We start from the raw sequence: 23021 nt of genomic DNA, 5'->3' as shown, positions 1-23021 counted from the left end.
AAGGGTGAGCTCACTTATGGTCAGGGCTCAGCAAGTGGGGGAAAACTAATGCAAGGTAATAAGGTGAGGCTAAGGTTGAGCAGTAAGCATTTTAGTTGGTCAACATTTTATTAACAACACCTATCTTACTAATAAGTGTGAATCCCAAGTATTCCCATTAAACAAAGGTACAAGAGTATATCAAAAACACTTAAATTAAACCACTTAAGCAAACCATTGGCAGATCATCGGATCTCGATTTATTTCCATCTTCAAGTTCAATTATCATGTGAGGAGTCCAGACTGCTCATAACCGTGAGCACGGCTGATATATCAGTTTTACACTCTGCAGAGGTGGCGCATCTTTACCCATGAGTCGCGATTCCCTTATAGCCCGGGTTAGCTAGACCCGTATTCACTTCCGAGGTGAATGGCCAGGGTCTCACTACGAGGCTTCTCCCTAGAGTCCTCATTACGCAAATGTTGGAAATGGTCAACTGCATAAGGTACACCTACCGTAACCAACTTATAGTCCAGTCCACAGGGTAAAGCTTTGGGAACTATGCCCGTATCCAATCTGCTTGAGCCGGTACTATAAGCGCTTGCCAGGTGCCCCCGTTCCTGGTCGACCACGACCAACACCCAACATAAGACTTCCCTAGTTATTTAGCCAAGACCAGAGCCATGATAGTTCTCATGGTAGCACTGTTTTCCCGGGTGGTCACTCCATGTTCCAATTAATATGCAATAATCCTGTTTAACCATCGGGTTAACAACAATAAAGTAATCTTACCATTTGGAACATTAATATCATAAACAGGAGTGAATGCATAAATTTAAAGTTGTAGCAATAGCATAGCTACTTGATTAGATCATAATCCCAGGTTAAACAAGGAGTAAGGTTGGAAATGTTATCTAAATAGGTAACCCGTCAAATTATGCATATATTCATCGAAGAATAAACTTTATTAAATGTATTGTTTGGGATCAAACAGAGTATGCAGAGGGAGAAGTCCACTTGCCTTGCTTATAGAAAACTTGAGGTTCTTCCACGGAATAGCACTTGATTCTCAACTATTAGATCAATCACTGAATATCGCACAAACAAACAAGAAGAAACAAACACCACTCAATAACATACCACATTCACCATACGTAAAGCTAAAAGGGAGCCTAACGAAAAGAGCGTTCGTTTTTCAAAAACATCGCAAGCAATGATTATAATAAAAGGGTATTCGTTTCAAAAAAATGTGTGATATATAATTTATAAAATAAGACATGAGCTTAAAAATATCAAATATTAGGTTCACCAAATTAATCTTTTATAAAACGTCATAGTGATATGTCTAAGATTAAGATGATAAACACGTTATAACGATATTAAACCTTTTTTAACCTTTTAGAAAAGATATATGTTATATATCTAAGGTTAATGAGTTATGAACACATTATTAGACATTATTTTTATAAAAAGCTCATAAATAGATTAAACAACTTTTTATGTGAAAAGATCATAATTATATTATTAATCACCTATTTAAAACGAGTTAGGTTATGGGTCTTAAGTGGATTTTCATGCAAAAGATAATGAACAAATAACTATCTTTTAATTTAATTAGAAAACACATAGCCTATATTATTATATTTGAAGTCCATATATTAAGTAACATGTAACACCTCAGGTGTTTATATTCCGCTCGACAACGAGTGCGGATTTAAGCACGTAATATCAGTGAATGAAACAGATGCTTTATTCTAATTATTTTCACCATCACGATTTTAGGATCGCATCTGTTTCGTCTGTCGCGAGTGCGACGTCGTTTTTATTTTCATCTATTCGGGCTCGTCCTAAATTTTCGTGATGTTCGGAACATAGCTGTTCCGAAAATCGGTGCGTCCGATGATTATTTAAAATTCATCGCTGGCGCAAATACGGATTTGGAAATTTAGTCCAGTCCTCCGATTTCATCCCAAACAGATTCAATAGAACTCGACGACTAAAGTTTTCAGTGCAAAATAATTCCGTCTCTGCTCGTCAGCTGAGAAATCGCGTCTGAGGATTTATAATTGAGATTTGATTCTCTAATAAATTGTCTATGGCAGTGCGATCAGGTGTTCGAGTAGTAGATGAATGTATCTTATTTTAAATTGTGTCAGACCCAGTTTATACTAGTATAACCGATATCGTATTTGTTCGATCCATGTGTTTCTTGCCCAGCTCGAAATCTTCGAATAAAAGTAACTGTTTGGATTGCTACTGGTGGTATTTATATGAGACACAGCTACAGTATTTTAGCTGCTACAGTACCGGAAAAATCCAGCCGAACAGCACTCGCACCAGATATTTACTCGTAAGTATATTCTTGTGTTAAAAAAGGGGGAAAATGTCTTTTTAGATTTTTTTTAGCCAATCCTCATCTCCCACCGTGATGTGCATTGATATTTTTCTTCTTACAACATACGTGGACACCAGACTTCTTTGTTTCTATCGCGTCCTAGATTTTTCAGAAGCTACCGCCTGCGCCTGGCCCTCTCCTCGTGTGTCTCTCGCGTTGGCTTCCTGGCACTCTCTCTCTCACCTCGTCACTCTCTTTCTCGCTGGTATTTTTTTTCTTGCTGCGCGTAGCGTTGATTTTTCTGCGCAGCGCTTCCTCTCCTGGGATATTTTGGCCGCCCAGCAGCAGCCTTATCTTTCTAGCGCCGCACGCCCTGGAGCTCTCCTGCGGCGTGGAGATTTTTTTCCTCTCGACGTTATCTCTCTCCCTCGTCTTCTTCGCCGACAGCGCGCATCTCCCGGCAGAGCAGCTCCTCTGCGCCGCTGTTTTCAGGCGTTCTCTCTTCCCCGTGATCCTATCCGCTGCCGTGGGGCTTATCCCCTGCACCGCTCAAGCTCGTGGAAGAGAATCCCGCCGCCCTGTTGATTTTTTCAGCCATCGCGGGATAAAAATCGCGTGCGCCTTTGGTCTCTGCGGCCGCCGTCGATTCTCCCTGGCTCCAGCTCGGCCATGGCGTGGGGCACCAGCGGAGTTCCTTCCCCTGCGCGCAGCTCGTCGAGTTCTCCCTCCAGCCGCGCCCCTGGCTCCTACTCTTCCAGCGCGCCCACCTTCCCAGCTCGTTCTCCAGCCTTTCTCAAGTTCGTCGCGCGCCCCCTGTATTTCTCTGTGGCCGACGCTCAGCTCCTAGCTCCGGCGCGTGTCCCTCTGCTCAGCTCCGGCCGCGAGCAGCTCCCTGGTGCTTGGACCCGGCTCAGCGCGCTCCCTGCTCCTATCACCGCGTACGCATCTCCCTGCCCAATCACCCCCTTTCTTCATCTCCCTCGAGCTCGCCATGGAGCTCGCCCCTGCCTCAGCTTGGACTGCGTCGCTCGGCTCTGGTCAAAGAAGATCCCTCTGCCCAGCCCCTCTGCTCGCCTGCCGTGTTCGTGCTCGAGCCCTTTTCCTGCCGCGCGCCGAGTCCTCTGTCGTGCTAAGCTCGCTCACCTCGTCCATGGCCATCGTGCCAAGTTTGTCCTACGCGAGCTCCTCTGTTTGGCCCGTCCTCTGTTTGGCCCGTCGTCGTTTTCCAGCCCCTTACCGCACTCGGCTGTTGTCGTCGTCGCTCGGTCGCGCGACAGGCTGACTGCGTGTCGTGTGTCGCACATCCTAGGTCCTCGTCGTTCGCCTTCGCACTGTGTGCGACAGCATCGTCATTTTCCCTATCCGGTGCTCGCGCGGTTTTCTGCTCGCCCGCGTGTCCTCTCGACTCGCTCGGCTTTAATTCCTAATCGCGTCGTCGATCTCGTCGTTTGCCGTCGAGTCGTTAAACACGTCATCCCGCCTCGATCCCCACCTCACCAGCTTACCCCAGACTTCAATCGAAGGTCGTCGTCGTTCGTGCATCCGCAAGAAAACCCAAGAATCGGGTGAAGACGAATTGAGCAGCGTGATTTTCCCCAAGCGCTCAACCAATTGCCTGGATCGGAAAATCGCTACCGATCTCGCGGATTCGTGTCAGCTGTGAAAATGGTAAGCTGATAAATTATTCAGAATAGTTCGATCGTTGAATAAATTAATGTACTAGTGTGATACTCATTAAGGTGCTTGATAAATTGCGTAAGTCACGAAACTCTCGTCGACTTCGCAGTTCTTGCGATTATCGAGCCAGATTCAGTTATAGCGAGTTATTTCGCTATTCCGGTCACTTAGCTGAATTAGTGGACCGAGTAGAATTTTGGTAGGCATTTGTGATGATAAAATATTTTAATCACTTATAAAGATGTAGTATAATTTATAAGACAAGGGATTAGTTCAGAATTTAATTAATTAACTGATAAGTTGTGATTAGGCTAATTGTATTTCTTGTGTATAGTTTGTTGTTCGTGATGTTTGCGTTAGGTTCGAGAAGCGTAATTATTGCGTTTATTCGTACGTCGATAACTAGTGTTTTTGTATAAAATAGTACAACGTCTCGCCGCTAGGCGTTTAATTCGCTATCGCGTAGTACTATTTAGGTTTAAAATATTCAGGTCTATATGCATTCATGTGCATAATGCATTTCATTCAGGTACGTTGATTAACCACGAGATGCGGAGAACTTGAGTCAAGTCGACCCCAAGCGTGGACTACTCCGCATGGTGAAGCTGATGGACCAACCTGAAGATGGTTAAATCAAGCGAATGTTCGGTCGAGGGATACTCGTCAAGCAGACGTCATCTAACAAACACTAACATAGTGTTTATTCCAGGCAAGCCCTGGTGCATGCAACCCCTTCCTTGTGTTTTTAAATTATTTTTACACACTTTAAGTCTAGTGAATGTGTATTAGGTTTATAGGAGTTGCTTGGAAACCCTTGGATGCATTGCCTTCCTTGATATCCATACCTTTATAGATACTTCTGGTGAAGTATCAAAATATGATTTACAAAAATGCTTATCCCTGCTTAGATCTTGTGGATAGAGGTTGTCTTTTGCATTAAGGCCTAGCTCAGGGGTTATCCTGAGGAAAGATGGCTTCTACCTGTAAGAATATTTTCATTGAGAGCGTGGTGGGATCTTACTGCAAAGTTCCCTTTGATGCTCTTTTCATCCTAAGGAACACAAACAATCCTAAGGATGGAAGTACTTAAATCGGGACTTGGGCTAGGAACAGGTGATGTTCTACCCAGGTTGATTAAGGATTGGATGCGTATGTAGGCTTGATGATCGAGGACCCTTTAACTGGTCACATGCCTCGTCATGGGTAAGCCTTGCCTCGTGCAGACTAAGGCCAGAATAAGATAACATGGAATGGGCGTGGAGCGGTGGCGAGAGTAGCGTGTACCCTCCGTGGCAAGAGGCTGGACGGTGGTGTATCTGTGCTCTCGGTTCGCGTGAACCTGATCTGGTCTTAAGAACCCCGGTGGCGGGTTGACATATGCAAGGGTTAAGTGCTACATATGTCGTATGATTGGAGATCCTCAGCTGAGTATAATCGATTCGGATCGCCGTACCTTCGCGGTTATGAAGACTTGGTCACTGCCCTACAACCTAAGTCAGGATGTGAACCTCATGAATAAAAATGATGTTGTATTGATGAGATGGTGAAATTAGACCAGATGCAAACAGAGTCTATTAATATTTAATCTGGCGTTAAAATATTGAAAGTAAGGACTTACTTTAGTAAGCTATTTCTGCGAAAGTATCTAAGTTGATTCTTGCTAAAGCCTCTCCTTGATTCCCAAATCCAGCATATCCTTGAGAGTCTTTTCTTTAGTCGGGTAAGTCTTGCTGAGTAATTCCATACTCAGGGTTTTATTCCCTGTTGTTTTTCAGGATATAACTTTGTGCTGCTGTGATGGTGTTAAGTGCCGGTGGGCTCGGCCTTCTTATATAAGTATACCCCGTCTTTATCTTCTTATTGAGGATGGTCACTTGAGCTAGCATATATTTCAAAACTATAAATAATTTATAACAGTTCAAAGTTTCTTTCTTTGAATCACTGCAGTAATCACTCCGATCATGTACGAAGTAAAATTTTTGCAACTTGTAAAATTTGGTAATAAGATTTCCGCTGTAAAATATTGGTGTGTGTGATTTGTGTTACTTAATCCCGCGGTTCTGGTTGTAAGTGGTTTATCTGAGGTCCTTGGGGCACTCGGACGGATCCTGTTAAGTTATTTGGTGCACATGCATAGCCGTCTGAGGTCTTCGAGACAAGGACAGGTGCATGTGGGCCCAATAACTTGGGAGGTTCTGCCACATAACATTTTAAGTTATAAAAGAACTTAAACTCTTATTACTTTATTTTATCCTTTAGGAAAAGCTAAGTGATTTGTATATAATGTGGACTAAATTCTATAAAACCATTAATCATGCCATAAATCTAGTTAACAACAAATTGACTATCGGTTTGGTTAATAAATTATGATAAAGGATAATTAATCTATTAATTATCTTTAATTCTATTGTAGGACCAAATGATCTAATTCATTAGAAGGAAATTATGCATAAACTATCATTTTAGTTTATAAAAGCAATGACCCTTGTTATCTTTTAATTAAGACAATATAAATAATCTATTAATTGGACATATATTTATCTTCTATTTTTATTAAGAAACATATGTCTACATATTCATTTAAGTTTCTATTTAATACGACTATACTTAAACATCTATAACGAACCTTATTAAATTAAAAACATGATTTCTATTAAAAAAGTCATTTTATAGTTAGAAACAAATTCTCTAATTCTTTAGTAAGAAACCTATATTTACCAACATAACTATCAATTTCTTTATTAGGAAAGCATGAGTGCCTAATTAAGTTATTTTAATATTATTATAAAATTCTACTATTTCGGTTTTCTCCTTTCTTTTCTAAATAGAATTTATACGTATAACTAAAAATTGTTTATTTAATTCCTCTAACATTAATATACTAAGAATTAATTATAAATTACTAAATGAGACTTTTAATAACCTATTCATGGTTATTATAACATAAATGAGCATTTTACTATTCTAAGTAATTAGGTGCTATACTTATGAATACATTTATTATGAACAGTAAAATCTATACATTTTTCACGAAAATACGTGGCTTAATATCTATTTTAATTTCTTATATCACTAAGATCACTAAGATTATACTTATAACAATACTAACCAATTATCGCTCCACACATTAAAGCGAAATCAAATCCGTAAACGTATTCTACTATGAAAATCGCCGCGGTAGTGACTAGTGACCGTGTTCATTTTTAGAACTATAAAATCATACCCATATTTAAAATATTATCGCGGGGTTCGATTTTGGTTACACATATACATCGAAATCTCTAAAATCATACACGAATCGCCAAGTCGCATAATATTACAACGATAATTCACAAATTCATAAATTAATTCAACACATGATTTAGACAATAAATTAACGGGTTGGAGTTGTCTTCAGCCTTGGGTTCGCTCATGCGCAGGGATGAACGTCCACGTCGACGAGCAGGGAGAGGGATAGGGGGTTTGACGGGCACGTCTCCGGTGAGGCACGATGGCGAGCGGTGGTGCTGCTGCGCGTGCGGGCAGGGGTTCTTGACATCGGGCGGGGCTCCGACGAGGTGCTGCGCGGACGGCGAAGCTCCGGCGGGTTGCGCGGATGGTGAGCACGACCTCTGGCGAGGCTCCACGGACTCCGGCGACGATGTTCGACGGCGAGCAACAGAGTGAGAGAGCGAGGCGAGCTCGGCTGTGGGACGGAAAAGGGAGGAGCTTGGCGTCGGATTTTATAGAGGAGAGGCAGGAAGAGCAAAGGTCGGTCGGGGTCTTCAAGGCTGTCATCAACGGCGTCGGTTCATGAAGTAATGGGGAAGAAACGGAGGCATTGAAGTTTCATAACGCAGGAGAGAAACAGACGAGAGATCGAGGTCGCGGGCGGTTCGGCTGCTCGGTCGGGCGCTCAACCGGTCGGGGCAGCAGGGCGAGGCGGCTGCGCGGGCGTCCTTCCTGGACGGGATGGCGTGTCAGTCGCGTGGGCTTCCGCTCGACCGGTCGGAGTCGGGGCGGCTTCTGAAGCGTCTGGCATCGGGTTGCAGGATGGCGCGGTTCGGTTGGCGTGGAGGGCGTTCGGTGGCTCGGTGCAGTGGCGCGGTCGGCCGGAGCATCGAGCTGCAGGGGCGCTCGGGTCTGGGTCGCGCACGGCCGCGTGGGGTGCGGGTCGGCCGTCCTGGCGCTGCAGGGGAGGGAGCCGGGCGCACGTGGTGGCTCGGGTCTGGGCGGCCTGGTGTCCGTTCCTGGCAGCGCTGGGACAGGGAAGGGAGGAGAGAGGAATGAGAGGAGGTGGCCGGGTGGGGCCCACACATGAGTGAGAGAGAGTGGTAAGCAGGGGCGGTCGGCTTCTTCATGGGCCAAATGGGCCAAATTCTTTAGGGTTTCGTTTTTTCTTTTTCTTTTTTTTTCTTTTTCTTTATTTGTTTTCCTTTTGTAAATTCGAATTATATTTTTAAGTAACCCTAAATGTCAGAATAATTATAAATAAAATTTATTTTTTGGACTAATAATTATTATGTTATTTATTTACTAGGATTTTCATTTAAGAAGAAATGTTATTCAATAACCAAAAATCAATCATGCGCAATGAGAAATCAAAAATCATTCCAAAGGCAAATAAATAACAAACACTTAAAAGAAATTTTTAATTACCATAAATATCATTATTAACTAAATGTATTATTTTTATTTAATGATTTTCATAGTGTTACACTCTAGCTAGTGCCACTCTGTTTTTATCATATTTTGTTACTTCCTATTGGCATTGGAAGCTGGTGATCATCTATTGGTAATAACGGAGCAAGTTTGTGCTAGCAAAGTTACGGTTGTTTTGGAACCGCCGATGAAAATGTTATTTCCACTAGAGGTTGGTTAAGAAAACCACTAGTGAAAATAGCATTTTTAAAGACGGTTTATATATATATATATCTACTACTATATAAGACTCTAATGTAGACCATTCATGCACCGTGGTTCTGCCTCCTATTCTGCCCCCCCTCCCCCCCGGACTCTAGCTGGTGGGCCCATGGCTCCTCCCCATGTCAGTGTCTACGTCTCTCACACTCAAGCAACCCAACAGCCCATTTAACCAAAAACAAACACAGATTAGGAGTGCGGCGTTGCAGACTGTCTTGGTGCCTCCTCGGGGCGCCTACACGATGAACTGAGAAACGGTACTACATCCTCCGCACCTGAGTTTATAAGCCAGTTTCTGCACCATTTAGTAGTTCATATGGTACTAATTTAAAGTTGCAACACCCATAAAAACGAAGTCACATACGTCGTGGGCTGGATGTCTTATTGCGGTCCAAATAGAGCAGAGCGAGCAAAGTACTGGGGCGGCCCATATCTCGGACAATTTCTTCGTGCGTGGCTCACTTCGTTCTCTCCACGCTAGGCTAGCTCCCCTCCACAGACGTAGCAACCACTCCCAGTATTTTATTATTATTGTAAAGATTTTTGAAATATGTTTTAAAAAGTATCCATTTAAACAAAGCCTATATATGTGATATATATATCCGTGGATAGCTGGAACACAATATTTTTTATATACCAATGTATTTTATCATATTAATTCCGTAGCAACGCACGGGAAAATGACTAGTATATATATTAAAAGCAACATGGAATTAAATTCTATCATATATTTATATATATACATCAAAGTCTTGGGTTTAAGTACAACCCATCACACATTCTATACATCAAAGTTTTCACCAAAACTCTAATAACTACCTCAGCTAGAGATAATCTACTAATTTTGTGAGCACTCTAAACTCTGGTCTGGCTAATGTACCGGTAGTATCGTGATATTTTACTTCAATGAGAATGACATCTTTCATTATGAACGTGCATATGTCCGCAATTATGCCATACAATGCACTTTCGGTCAAGTTCTATGGCTTTCCTCGCTGAAATTCCTATAAAGGAAGTTTATAAACATTATCTATTTACACTCGATAACACATTTTCATCTTTAATGATTTAAATACATACATGACTATTACTAATAATACCTGGTCAGGGTTTGTGATGTATCGTCCGTTCTGTCTCATGAACCCATATAGGACCGATCTGGATGGTTGATTAAGTCGGTCAAACCTGTTTATTTTTACTGGCGCGTGGTAACTGAAACCGCCAGTGAAAATTTATATGTACCGCTAGGTTAGAGCTCTTTTCTACCGGTGCTCCCGTTCGAGTGTCTATAGCATTCCACGTGCTCCATACGTACGTACATACATGTACTAATAGCACTATATATGTACAATAGCACTATTCTGTCAAGAGTTAGGCTGGTGATGCATGACTCTAGCTAGTGCCACTCCAAACATTCATCTAGCGGTAGGGCGCGCGACGCATTGGTCTTCCTTTTGCTTTTGTGAGCCGACGACGGCAAATAAAGCCCTAGACTGGAGATGCAATGAAGCAGCTAGGATATGGGACGAGAGGACGGCCTCAAATGTCCAGGAGGGTACGTTCTATATGGCTGAAAACTTGTGCGCTTCAATTCATTGGTGGTGTGCCGCCGCCGGCTAGCAGGACACAAGCACGCAAACCTGGCTGACCTTGATGCCTGCTCCGCCATGCATGGGCAAAACTTGTGCTGAGAGATTGCCGGCCTATAAATACTAGCTAGGCACGCCTCCAAGCACACAAAGAAACACACACACACACAACACTACCGTTTCATCAGTGCGATGGCATCCAACAAGTCCATTGCGCTCCTCGTCCTTGCCTTGGCACTCATGTTAACGGTTTCAGTGCATGGACAGTTATCGTCGCCGACGCCTGCACCAACTCCTGCTGCTGCAGCCCCAACGCCTACACCGACACCATCACCATCCCCTGCACCAGCACCAGCACCGACGACAACACCTGCTCCGGCACCATCCCAAAACCGATGTCCCCCTGGCTTCCCTAACCTAATCTCCTTAATTGAAGGCATTAAGACGTTCCTTCAACAGGGCATTACTCTTGTCCCCGTTCCATTACCTGTGACGAACCAACAAGGCAACAACAACAGCAGCCGCATATGCTTGTGCTATCCCTCTACTACAACAGTGTTTGGCACTCGCAACATCAAAGGTCCCTACAAATGCGTTCCTGCAGGCCCTCCCTTTATCTGAACGCGCGTATATGCAACCATGCAGAAATGTGCGCCGTGGATGTATGGCTTAGAGCCTTATATGAATAAGTGCATGTGCGGTCTCTGTGTGTGTGGAGGTTGACTAATTCCATGCATGCATCTGTTTAATTTGCAGTGTGTGTGCATGCTGCTGTTGTTGTACCTGTGTCCTCAAAATATATATCAATATACTTATTATACATACCGGAAAACTGAGCGCACCTGACTTCCATTCTATCGGCAATCCTCATCCGATCCATATTTGAGGGTATAGAATAATAAAGCAAGTTATATAATGTTGAGTGTTTTATATTTTCTATAGGTAAGGATATGTCGTCCTAAACTCACTCATGAGTGATTGACACAACGCGGATTTATGAAAACTCTATAAGGTTTGAACGAATTTTCTACAGCATAACGCAACAGGAATCAAGGAAATCCTCTTCGGCCACATTAACCCCGTCGGCACTTGGACAAGCCAATGGGTGACAAGAGTTATTATTAGTGAAACCAGCATGACATGATCTGACAACGTATTGCGTATCCATCTAACCACTGTTTTCAAGTAACCTTCTTTTTAATATATGCTGCATTTTTTTCTGTGAGATGGTAGGCTATGTTTTGATACCGCAACGCAGACGCGTTGACATTGTGTTCCTCTGCAAATTACAAGCCCGAAAACGATGCTATCTCTTTGTATTTTAATTCTTCCGCAATGCACCCTTCAACTCGTCTCTTATTACTAATCATTGCACGTAGCTTCTTTAGTGTCCTTTCAATGTGATACATCCATGTATACTGGACAGGACCACGTACCTTAGCTTCGTATGGTAGGTGAACAAGTAGATGTTGCATCAGATTGAAGAAACCTGGAGGAAATATTTTTTCAGGTTTGCATACCAAAACTGGTATTTGTGGTTCAAGCTTCTTCATCATCTCTTTCTTTATTTCTTTAGCACAAAGGTGTCTATAAAAGTAGCTTAACTCCGCTAACGCTTTCCACACATCATTTTTTTTACAAAACTACGAAACATAACAAGGAGTCTTTCCATTATTATGTGGTAGTCATGACTCTTCAACACGGAAAACTTGGTCGTCTTCAAATTCAGAGACCTTTTAAAGCCCGCGGCGTAACCATCTAGAAACTTTTAAATTTTTCAACCATTTCATTAATTGTTTCTTCCCTTTAGGTTTAAGACTGAAAGGAGCACGTGGCTTCTTCTCGTTCTCTCCTAGCTCCATAGTTGGTCGACTACAAATTAAGGCCAAGTCTTTTCTAGCCTTAGGGTTGTCTTTTGTTTTGTTTTGTCCATAGGTAAAGATATGTCCTAAACTCACTCATGAGTGATTGACACAACACGGATTTATGACAAGCCTTTAAGGTTTGAACGAATTTTCTATAGCATAACGCAACAGGAATCAAGAAATCCTAACCCCCGCCAGCACTTGTACAAGGCGATGGGCGGTAGGAGTTAATGTAGTCCCTATTGGCTAGTCCTACATCCGACTGGAGTAAATTAATTTCCATTGGCCTAACACCCACGCCGATGGGAGTTAACTAACTCATGTCGGCTGCCAACCTTTTAGACGGGAATCGCCCTTTGACATTTCATCCTAAGCAACAACGACAACAAATGCCTATGCTTTCTGACATCTATTACCAACATCAATGGTCCCTACAAATGTGTCCCTGCAAGTGGCTCTCCCTTAATCTGAGCATATATGGGTGCACGCATCAGAAAATGTGGTATATTTCTTATTGTGAAACACACATGTTTCATAATCTCTAAGGAAACCATTTCAACACGGGCATAGGTCGAGAAAGCCACTACCACTACAAAATGACCCCCCCTTTAGCAATGCATATATGTGTTGGTACAAGCCTATATAAGCGTTGCTAGGGTCTATACCAACGCATAATTATGTGTTGCATATACTGCCGTTGCTAGGGGCTACTGCAACGCTTGTACATACGTTGGTAAGTCATATAAATAAGCGTTGAGTTGTAGCAACATTTTATAAGATACAACAACACTTACATGTGTTGGTGCTGCCCAAGACCAGCTCGTTATCATAGGATGCTACAACGTTTAGTTTTGAGTTGTAGCAACATTTTTATCCGTTGCAAGCAATAAACCAATAAAAATATTAGAATATTTTATTTTGAGGTTAAGATTACAACAAGCTGAACAATGCATATTTGATATTTCTGGAATCATCCACACACACATGGCAAATAAGCAAAATATATATATTTAAAATCAATAGTTGCATTACAAAAAGTTGATCCATAGTAACATATATAATTGCACACAACATGGAGACTGAGACTAAGCTGATAATTAGAGGGTGCAGACGAGAAAAAAAGGTTGTTCAACTGTAGACATTTTTTCTAGAAATCTGACCAGAGGCAATTATCCCTAGCGCTGGCGATGACAATCCTTTGAATGGAGGGGATAGCTAGGGGCATAGCAAAGCTCCACCTCCACAGTAAGTGCCGCAACATGGGAGCGCCAGGTTTATTACAAAGAAAGTTCGAAGTACATATTCATGCATCCTTAAATCTTTCGTTGCCACTGTGTTTTGCGCTGAGGATGGGCACAAGCACGTCTAAAGTTCATCAGCTCTGCAAAAGCAAAAGCAAGCAAGGAAAAAGGTAAAACAACAGTTCAATTAAAAAGAAAATATCCAACCTTCTTTCTGAGACCGTTACATGTCTAGCCCTATCTGGAGTTGACTGTCCAGTGGAGTGTCACCTGGTGCATCATAGTCATCAATTTAGACTTTAAAATACATATTCTATCAATTTTGTTGTCACGAAACAAATCATATTCCTTACAAAGCATGCATCTCATAGAATGCAAGAAAACAAAGACTAGTAAAAAATACAGATGAGTACACCACCTAACTTTTTAAATTATATTTCCTATTAAGTGTCAAAATTTCTATCAAATCACTTGGTGAACCCTTAGAAGATACTCGTGTTGTCAATAAGTTTCTAAGAGTTGTGCCGCCCTAGTTCAATCAAGTTGCTGTCTCAATCGAGATGTTCTGTGATGTCAAGACACTTTCAGTTGAAGACCTAGTTGGAAGGCTTCGGGCAGCTGAAGATCGGTTTGAAGACAAACTGGAGCAAGTCACAGACAAAGCAGGAAGACTGCTACTAGCTGAAGAGGAATGGTTGGAGAGACACAAGCAAAGGTTTTAGTCCAATTCACACAAGAACAGTAATAGTGGAGGGACAAACCAGTGACAGGCAAAGGTTTCTAACAAATCTGAAGGTGCTAGCTCCAGTACTCCTCACAAGGTCAAATTGACATCACAAGGAACACCCAGAAGAAAAGGGAGATTGAGAGCACCTAGAGGGGGGGGGGGTGAATAGGTGATCCTGTAAAACTTCAAAACTTAGGCCACAAAAACTTGTTAAGTGTTAGCACAATTATGGCCAAGTGGCTAGAGAGGAGTCAAAACACAATAACCACAAGAAATCAATCACAGAGATGACACGGTGGTTATCCCGTGGTTCGGCCAAGTACAAAACTTGCCTACTCCACGTTGTGGCGTCCCAACGGACGAGAGTTGCACTCAACTCCTCTCAAGTGATCCAATGATCAACTTGAATACCACGGTGTTCTTGCTTTTCTTTTCTCAATCCCGTTTGCGAGGAATCTCCACAACTTGGAGCCTCTCGCCCTTACAAAAGATGTTCACAGAGAATCACGGAGCAAGGGAGGGATTAGCAACTCACACACGACACAAAGATCACAGCGAATATGCACACACAAGACCCAGACTTGAGCTCAAGAGACTAGCACACTAGAACGGAGCTCAAATCACTAGAATGTCGAACAAGTGTGCAAGATTGATGTGTGAGTGATCAAGAGTGCTCAAGGAATGCTTCGTTTTTTCCTCCATGCACCTAGGGGTCCCTTTTATAGCCCCAAGGCAGCTAGGAGCCGTTGAGAGCAAATCTGGAAGGCCATCCTTGCCTTCTGTCGTCGGGCGCACCGGACAGTCCGGTGCACACCGGACACTGTCCGGTGCCCGATTCCTTTCCTTAACAGTCGCAGCCGACCGTTGCCGATCGTTGCAGATCTGGCGCACCGGACAGTCCGGTGCACACCGGACAGTCCGGTGCCTCCTTCCGACCGTTGGCCAGGCCACGTGTCGCGCGCAGATTCTGCGGCCGACCGTTGGCTCGGCCGACCATTGGCTCACCGGACAGTCCGGTGCACACCGGACAGTCCGGTGAATTATAGCCGTACGCCGTCGGCAATTTCCCGAGAGCGGCGTCTTCAGGTCGAGGCAGCCTGGCGCACCGGACACTGTCCGGTGCACCACCGGACAGTCCGGTGCCCCAGACCGAAACAGCCTGTTGGCTGTACACAGCCAATATTCTTCTTTTCTTCTTCTCTCTGTTTCTAACACTTAGACAAATATATTAGTACACAAAACCAATGTACTAAGGCTTAGAAACATACCTTTACTTGTGATTTGCACTTTGTTCATCCATGGGCATAGATTCACATTTAAGCACTTGCGTTGGCACTTAATCACCAAAATACTTAGAAATGGCCCAAGGGCACATTTCCCTTTCAATCTCCCCCTTTTTGGTGATTTATGCCAACACAACATAAAGCAACTAGAACAAGTGCAAAATCACTTCAAATAAAACACAAATCTATTTTGATTCATTTTTGGCATATATGGATCATCCTTTGCCACCACTTAGTTTGTTTTTGCAAATCAAACTCAAATCTCTATCTCTAAGTCAAACACACATGTTGAAGCATAAAGAGAGTCATTCCAAAAGAGATTGATCAAGGATTTCAAAAACTCCCCCTATTTCCCATAATCAATACTTCTCCCCGCAGGAAGCCAACTTTTGACGAAAGAGACAATGCAAGAGTTTTGAACAAACCAAAAGCTCTATTCTACTATTTTCAAAATCTCTCAAGTGGTAGCTGATCCATTTATTGCTTTGGCCTTTATTTTCTCCCCCTTTGGCATCAAGCACCAAAATGGGATCAATCTTGGCCCCTTTAACCCCATTGCCTCACCAAAATCTTCAATTAAGAGCAAATGGCAATAAGAGTCCATGAGATGGACTTGGAATAAGTTACCCTCTCATCGGAGTGCAGTGGAAGTCTTTCATGGTCCAAGTCCACCTTTTCCCTTTCAATTCTCCTTCGAGACTAAATCAAGCAAACTCAAGCATATGGTTAGTCTCAAAGGGTCAAGTTGTAACACATCTCCCCCTAAACATGTGCATCACTTTGCAACGGACTTGTGAGGTCCAGGGAGTGTTTGTACAACTTGAGCACCACAATAAGCAACAAAATGCAGAACGAACATGATCAAAAGCATAAACACATGTATGATACAATTCAGTCCAAGTTCCGCGAATCTAAGACATTTAGCTCACTACGCAGCCTGCAAAAGGTCTTCTCATCTAGAGGCTTGGTAAAGATATCGGCTAGCTGGTTCTCGGTGCTAACATGAAACACTTCGATATCTCCCTTTTGCTGGTGGTCTCTCAAAAAGTGATGCCGGATGTCTATGTGCTTTGTGCGGCTGTGCTCAACAGGATTTTCCGCCATGCGGATAGCACTCTCATTGTCACATAGGAGTGAGACTTTGCTCAGATTGTAGCCAAAGTCCCGGAGGGTTTGCCTCATCCAAAGTAGTTGCGCGCAGCACTGTCCTGCGGCAACATACTCGGCCTCAGCGGTGGATAGGGCAACGGAGGTTTGTTTCTTAGAATTCCATGACACCAGGGACCTTCCTAAGAATTGGCACGTCCCCGATGTGCTCTTCCTATCGACCTTACATCCAGCATAGTCGGAGTCTGAGTATCCAACCAAGTCAAAGGTAGACCCCTTTGGATACCAGAGCCCGAAGCAAGGCGTAGCAACTAAATATCTCAGAATTCGCTTCACCGCCACTAAGTGACATTCCTTAGGATCGGATTGAAATCTAGCACACATGCATACACTAAGCATAATATCCGGTCTACTAGCACATAAATAAAGTAATGACCCTATCATTGACCGGTATGCTTTTTGATCAACGGACTTACCTCCTTTGTTGAGGTCGGTGTGTCCGTCGGTTCCCATCGGAGTCTTTGCGGGCTTGGCGTCCTTCATCCCAAACCGCTTTAGCAGATCTTGCGTGTACTTCGTTTGGGAGATGAAGGTGCCGTCCTTGAGTTGCTTTACTTGGAACCCAAGGAAGTAGTTCAACTCGCCCATCATCGACATCTCGAATTTCTGCGTCATCACCCTGCTAAACTCTTCACAAGACTTTTGATTAGTAGAACCAAATATTATGTCATCGACATAAATTTGGCACACAAACAAATCACCATCACATGTCTTTGTAAAAAGAGTTGGATCGGCTTTCCCAACCTTGAAAGCATTAACAATTAGAAAGTCTCTAAGGCATTCATACCATGCTCTTGGGGCTTGCTTAAGTCCATAGAGCGCCTTAGAGAGCTTACACACATGGTCGGGGTACCGTTCATCCTCGAAGCCAGGGGGTTGCTCCACGTACACCTCCTCTTTGATTGGCCCGTTGAGGAATGCGCTCTTCACATCCATTTGGTACAACCTGAAAGAATGGTGAGCGGCATATGCTAGCAAGATACGAATAGACTCTAGCCTAGCCACAGGAGCAAAAGTCTCCTCAAAATCCAAACCTGCGACTTGGGCATAACCTTTTGCCACAAGTCGAGCCTTGTTTCTCGTCACCACCCCGTGCTCGTCTTGTTTGTTGCGGAACACCCACTTGGTTCCCACAACATTTTGCTTTGGACGAGGCACCAGTGTCCAAACTTCATTCCTCTTGAAGTTGTTGAGCTCCTCTTGCATGGCCAACACCCAGTCCGGATCTAGCAAGGCCTCTTCTACCCTGAAAGGCTCAATAGAAGAGACAAAGGAGTAATGCTCACAAAAATTAACTAATCGAGATCGAGTAGTTACTCCCTTGCTAATGTCACCCAGAATTTGGTCGACGGGATGATCCCTTTGAATCATCGCTCGAACTTGAGTTGGAGGTGCTGGTTGCGCTTCTTCCTCCATCACATGATCAACTTGTGTTCCCCCTTGATCACACGCCTCCTGTTGATGAACCTGTTCATCGTCTTGAGTTGGGGGATGCACCATAGTTGAGGAAGAAGGTTGATCTTGCTCCAAGTGTTCCTGTGGTCGCACATCACCAATCGCCATGGTGCGCATAGCGACCGTTGGAACATCTTCTTCATCTACATCATCAAGATCAACAGCTTGCTCTCTTGGAGAGCCATTAGTCTCATCAAATACAACGTCGCTAGAGACTTCAACTAAACCCGATGATTTGTTGAAGACTCTATACGCCTTTGTATTTGAGTCATAACCTAATAAAAACCCTTCTACTGCTTTGGGAGCAAACTTAGAATTTCTACCTTTCTTCACTAGAATGTAGCACTTGCTCCCAAATACACGAAAGTAAGATACATTGGGTTTGTTACCAGTTAGTAACTCATACGAAGTCTTCTTGAGGAGGCGGTGAAGGTAGACCCTGTTGATGGCATGGCAAGCCGTGTTCACGGCTTCCGTCCAAAAGCACTCGGGGGTCTTGAACTCTCCTAGCATCGTCCTCGCCATATCGATGAGTGTCCTGTTCTTCCTCTCTACCACACCATTTTGCTGCGGTGTGTAGGGAGCGGAGAACTCGTGCTTGATCCCTTCCTCCTCAAGGAATTCCTCCACTTGAAGGTTCTTGAACTCGGACCCGTTGTCGCTCCTTATCTTTTTCACCTTGAGCTCAAACTCATTTTGAGCCCTCCTGAGGAAGCGCTTGAGGGTCCCTTGGGTTTCAGACTTATCCTGCAAAAAGAACACCCAAGTGAAGCGGGAAAAATCATCTATAATAACTAGACCATACTTACTCCCTCCTATGCTCAGATAGGCGACGGGTCCGAAGAGGTCCATATGCAGCAGCTCCAGGGGTCTTGAAGTGGTCATCACATTCTTGCTGTGATGTGCTCCTCCCACTTGTTTACCTGCTTGACAAGCTGCACAAGGTCTATCTTTTTCGAATTTCACGTTAGTCAAACCTATCACGTGTTCTCCCTTTAGAAGCTTGTGAAGGTTCTTCATCCCCACATGTGCTAAGCGGCGATGCCACAGCCAGCCCATGCTAGTCTTAGCTATTAAGCATGCATCTAGACCGGCCTCTTCTTTTGCAAAATCAACTAAATAAAGTTTGCCGTCTAATATACCCTTAAAAGCTAGTGAACCATCACTTCTTCTAAAGACAGACACATCTACATTTGTAAATAGACAGTTATACCCCATTTTGCATAATTGACTAACCGATAGCAAATTATATCCTAGAGACTCTACTAAAAACACATTAGAGATAGAATGCTCATTAGAAATTGCAATTTTACCTAACCCTTTTACCTTGCCTTGATTCCCATCACCGAATATGATTGAATCTTGGGAATCCTTATTCTTGACGTAGGAGGTGAACATCTTCTTCTCCCCCGTCATATGGTTTGTGCATCCGCTGTCAATAATCCAGCTTGAACCCCCGGATGCATAAACCTGCAAGGCAAATTTAGGCTTGGGTTTTAGGTACCCAACTCATGTTGGGTCCTACAAGGTTAGCACAAATATTCTTAGGGACCCAAATGCAAGTTTTGTCTCCCTTGCATTTTGCCCCTAACTTCCTAGCAACAATTTTCTTATCCTTTCTACAAATAGCAAAGGAAGCATTTAAAGCACAATAAATTGTAGAAGGTTCATTCACTACTTTCCTAGGAGCATGGATAATATTCTTTCTAGGCATAGCATTTTTCCTAGACATATTTCTACCATGCATAAAAGAAGAACTAGAAGCAAACATGGCATGTGAGTTAAAATCATCATAAGCATTATAACTCCTATAAGCATTTCTAGAGTATCTCCTATCATAGTACATGAAAGCATGATTCTTCTTAACACTATTAGCCATAGGAGCCTTCCCTTTCTCCTTGGTGGAGATAGGAGTCTTATGGCTTGTTAAGTTCTTGGCTTCCCTCTTGAAGCCGAGCCCATCCTTAATTGAGGGGTGTCTACCAATAGTGTAGGCATCCCTTGCAAATTTTAGTTTTTCAAATTCACTCTTGCTAGTCTTAAGTTGGGCATTAAGACTAGCTAATTCATCATTCAATTTTGAAATTGAAACTAAGTGTTCACTACAAGCATTAATATCAACATCCTTACACCTAGTGCAAATTTCAACATGTTCAACACAAGAGTTGGATTTATGTGCTTCTACTAGTTTAGCATTTAAGTCATCATTAATGCTCTTTAATTTAGAAATTGACTCATGGCATGTTGACACTTCACAAGCAAGCATTTCATTCCTCTTAATTTCTAATGCAAGGGATTTTTGAGCCTCTATAAACTTATCATGTTCTTCATACAACAAATCCTCTTGCTTTTCTAGAAGTATATTCTTTTCATTCAAGGCATCAATTAATTCATTAATTTTGTCTATCTTAGATCTATCTAAGCCCTTGAACAAACATGAATAATCTACTTCATCCTCATCACTAGATTCGTCCTCACTTGAAGAAGCATAGGTAGAGTTGCGAGTACATACCTTCTTCTCCCTTGCCATAAGGCATGTGTGACGCTCGTTGGGGAAGAGGGTTGATTTGTTGAAGGCGGTGGCGGCGAGTCCTTCGTTGTCGGAGTCGGACGAGGAGCAATCCGAATCCCACTCCTTTCCAATATGAGCCTCGCCCTTTGCCTTCTTGTAATTCTTCTTCTTTTCCCATTTTCCACTCTTCTTTTCCTGGTCACTATCATTATCGGGACAATTAGCGATAAAGTGACCAATCTTACCACACTTGAAGCATGAGCGCTTCCCCTTCGTCTTGGTCTTGTTGGGATGCTCCTTGCGACCCCTTAACGCCGTCTTGAAGCGCTTAATGATGAGAGCCATTTCTTCATCATTAAGCCCGGCCGCCTCAATTTGCGCCACCTTGCTTGGTAGTGCTTCCTTGCTTCTCGATGCCTTGAGAGCAATGGGTTGAGGCTCGTGGATTGGACCGTTTAACGCGTCATCGACGTATCTCGCCTCCTTGATCATCATCCGCCCGCTTACGAATTTTCCGAGTACTTCTTCGGGCGTCATCGTCGTGTACCTGGGATTCTCACGAATATTGTTTACGAGATGAGGATCAAGAACGGTAAATGACCTTAGCATTAGGCGGACAACGTCGTGGTCCGTCCATCGCGTGCTTCCATAGCTCCTTATCTTGTTGACAAGGGTCTTGAGCCGGTTGTATGTTTGGGTTGGCTCCTCCCCCCTTATCATAGCGAATCTTCCAAGTTCGCCTTCCACCAACTCCATCTTGGTGAGCATGGTGACGTCGTTGCCCTCGTGAGAGATCTTGAGGGTGTCCCATATCTGCTTGGCATTGTCCAAGCCGCTCACCTTATTGTATTCTTCCCTGCACAAGGATGCTAAAAGAACAGTAGTAGCTTGTGCATTTCTATGGATTTGTTCATTTATAAGCATAGGACTATCTGAGCTATCAAATTTCATTCCATTCTCTACAATCTCCCATATGCTTGGATGGAGAGAGAATAAGTGACTACGCATTTTGTGACTCCAAAATCCGTGGTCCTCCCCATCGAAGTGTGGAGGTTTGCCAAGAGGAATGGAAAGCAAATGCGAATTCGAATTATGTGGAATACGAGAATAGTCAAATGAAAAGTTCGAATTGACCGTCTTCCTATAGTCGTTGTCGTCGTCCTTTTGGGAAGAGGAAGATTCGTCGCTGTCGTAGTAGACAATCTCCTTGATGCGCCTTGTCTTCTTCTTCTTCCCATCTTTTCGTCTATGGCCTGAGCCCGAGTCGTTGGACTTGTCATCCTTTGGCTCGTTGATGAAGGACTCCTTCTCCTTGTCGTTGATCACGATTCCCTTCCCCTTAGGATCCATCTCTTCGGGCGGTTAGTCCCTTTCTTGAAGAGAACGGCTCCGATACCAATTGAGAGCACCTAAAGGGGGGGGGGTGAATAGGTGATCCTGTAAAACTTCAAAACTTAGGCCACAAAAACTTGTTAAGTGTTAGCACAATTATGGCCAAGTGGCTAGAGAGGAGTCAAAACACAATAACCACAAGAAATCAATCACAGAGATGACACGGTGGTTATCCCGTGGTTCGGCCAAGTACAAAACTTGCCTACTCCACGTTGTGGCGTCCCAACGGACGAGAGTTGCACTCAACTCCTCTCAAGTGATCCAATGATCAACTTGAATACCACGGTGTTCTTGCTTTTCTTTTCTCAATCCCGTTTGCGAGGAATCTCCACAACTTGGAGCCTCTCGCCCTTACAAAAGATGTTCACAGAGAATCACGGAGCAAGGGAGGGATTAGCAACTCACACACGACACAAAGATCACAGCGAATATGCACACACAAGACCCAGACTTGAGCTCAAGAGACTAGCACACTAGAACGGAGCTCAAATCACTAGAATGTCGAACAAGTGTGCAAGATTGATGTGTGAGTGATCAAGAGTGCTCAAGGAATGCTTCGTTTTTTCCTCCATGCGCCTAGGGGTCCCTTTTATAGCCCCAAGGCAGCTAGGAGCCGTTGAGAGCAAATCTGGAAGGCCATCCTTGCGTTCTGTCGTCGGGCGCATCGGACAGTCCGGTGCACACCGGACACTGTCCGGTGCCCGATTCCTTTCCTTAACAGTCGCAGCCGACCGTTGCCGACCGTTGCAGATCTGGCGCACCGGACAGTCCGGTGCACACCGGACAGTCCGGTGCCTCCTTCCGACCGTTGGCCAGGCCACGTGTCGCGCGCAGATTCCGCGGTCGACCGTTGGCTCGGCCGACCATTGGCTCACCGGACAGTCCGGTGCACACCA

The 23021-nt window shown here is 43.7% G+C and overlaps 1 protein-coding gene across 1 annotated transcript; it reads left to right on the top strand.

Annotated features, from left to right (window-relative positions):
• Nucleotides 1-10624: 10624 nt before the first annotated feature.
• On the top strand, nt 10625-11250 carry LOC100278647 (uncharacterized). The gene has a single exon (NM_001151852.2). It carries the CDS (start codon nt 10676-10678, stop codon nt 11102-11104), a length of 429 nt encoding a protein of 142 aa, NP_001145324.1. The 5' UTR covers nt 10625-10675; the 3' UTR covers nt 11105-11250.
• The last annotated feature ends 11771 nt before the right edge of the window (nt 11251-23021 follow it).

The sequence above is a fragment of the Zea mays genome, chromosome 2 (genome assembly GCF_902167145.1).
Source record: "Zea mays cultivar B73 chromosome 2, Zm-B73-REFERENCE-NAM-5.0, whole genome shotgun sequence".
Taxonomy (NCBI): domain Eukaryota; kingdom Viridiplantae; phylum Streptophyta; class Magnoliopsida; order Poales; family Poaceae; genus Zea; species Zea mays.
This window is presented reverse-complemented; position numbering and strand designations above follow the sequence as displayed.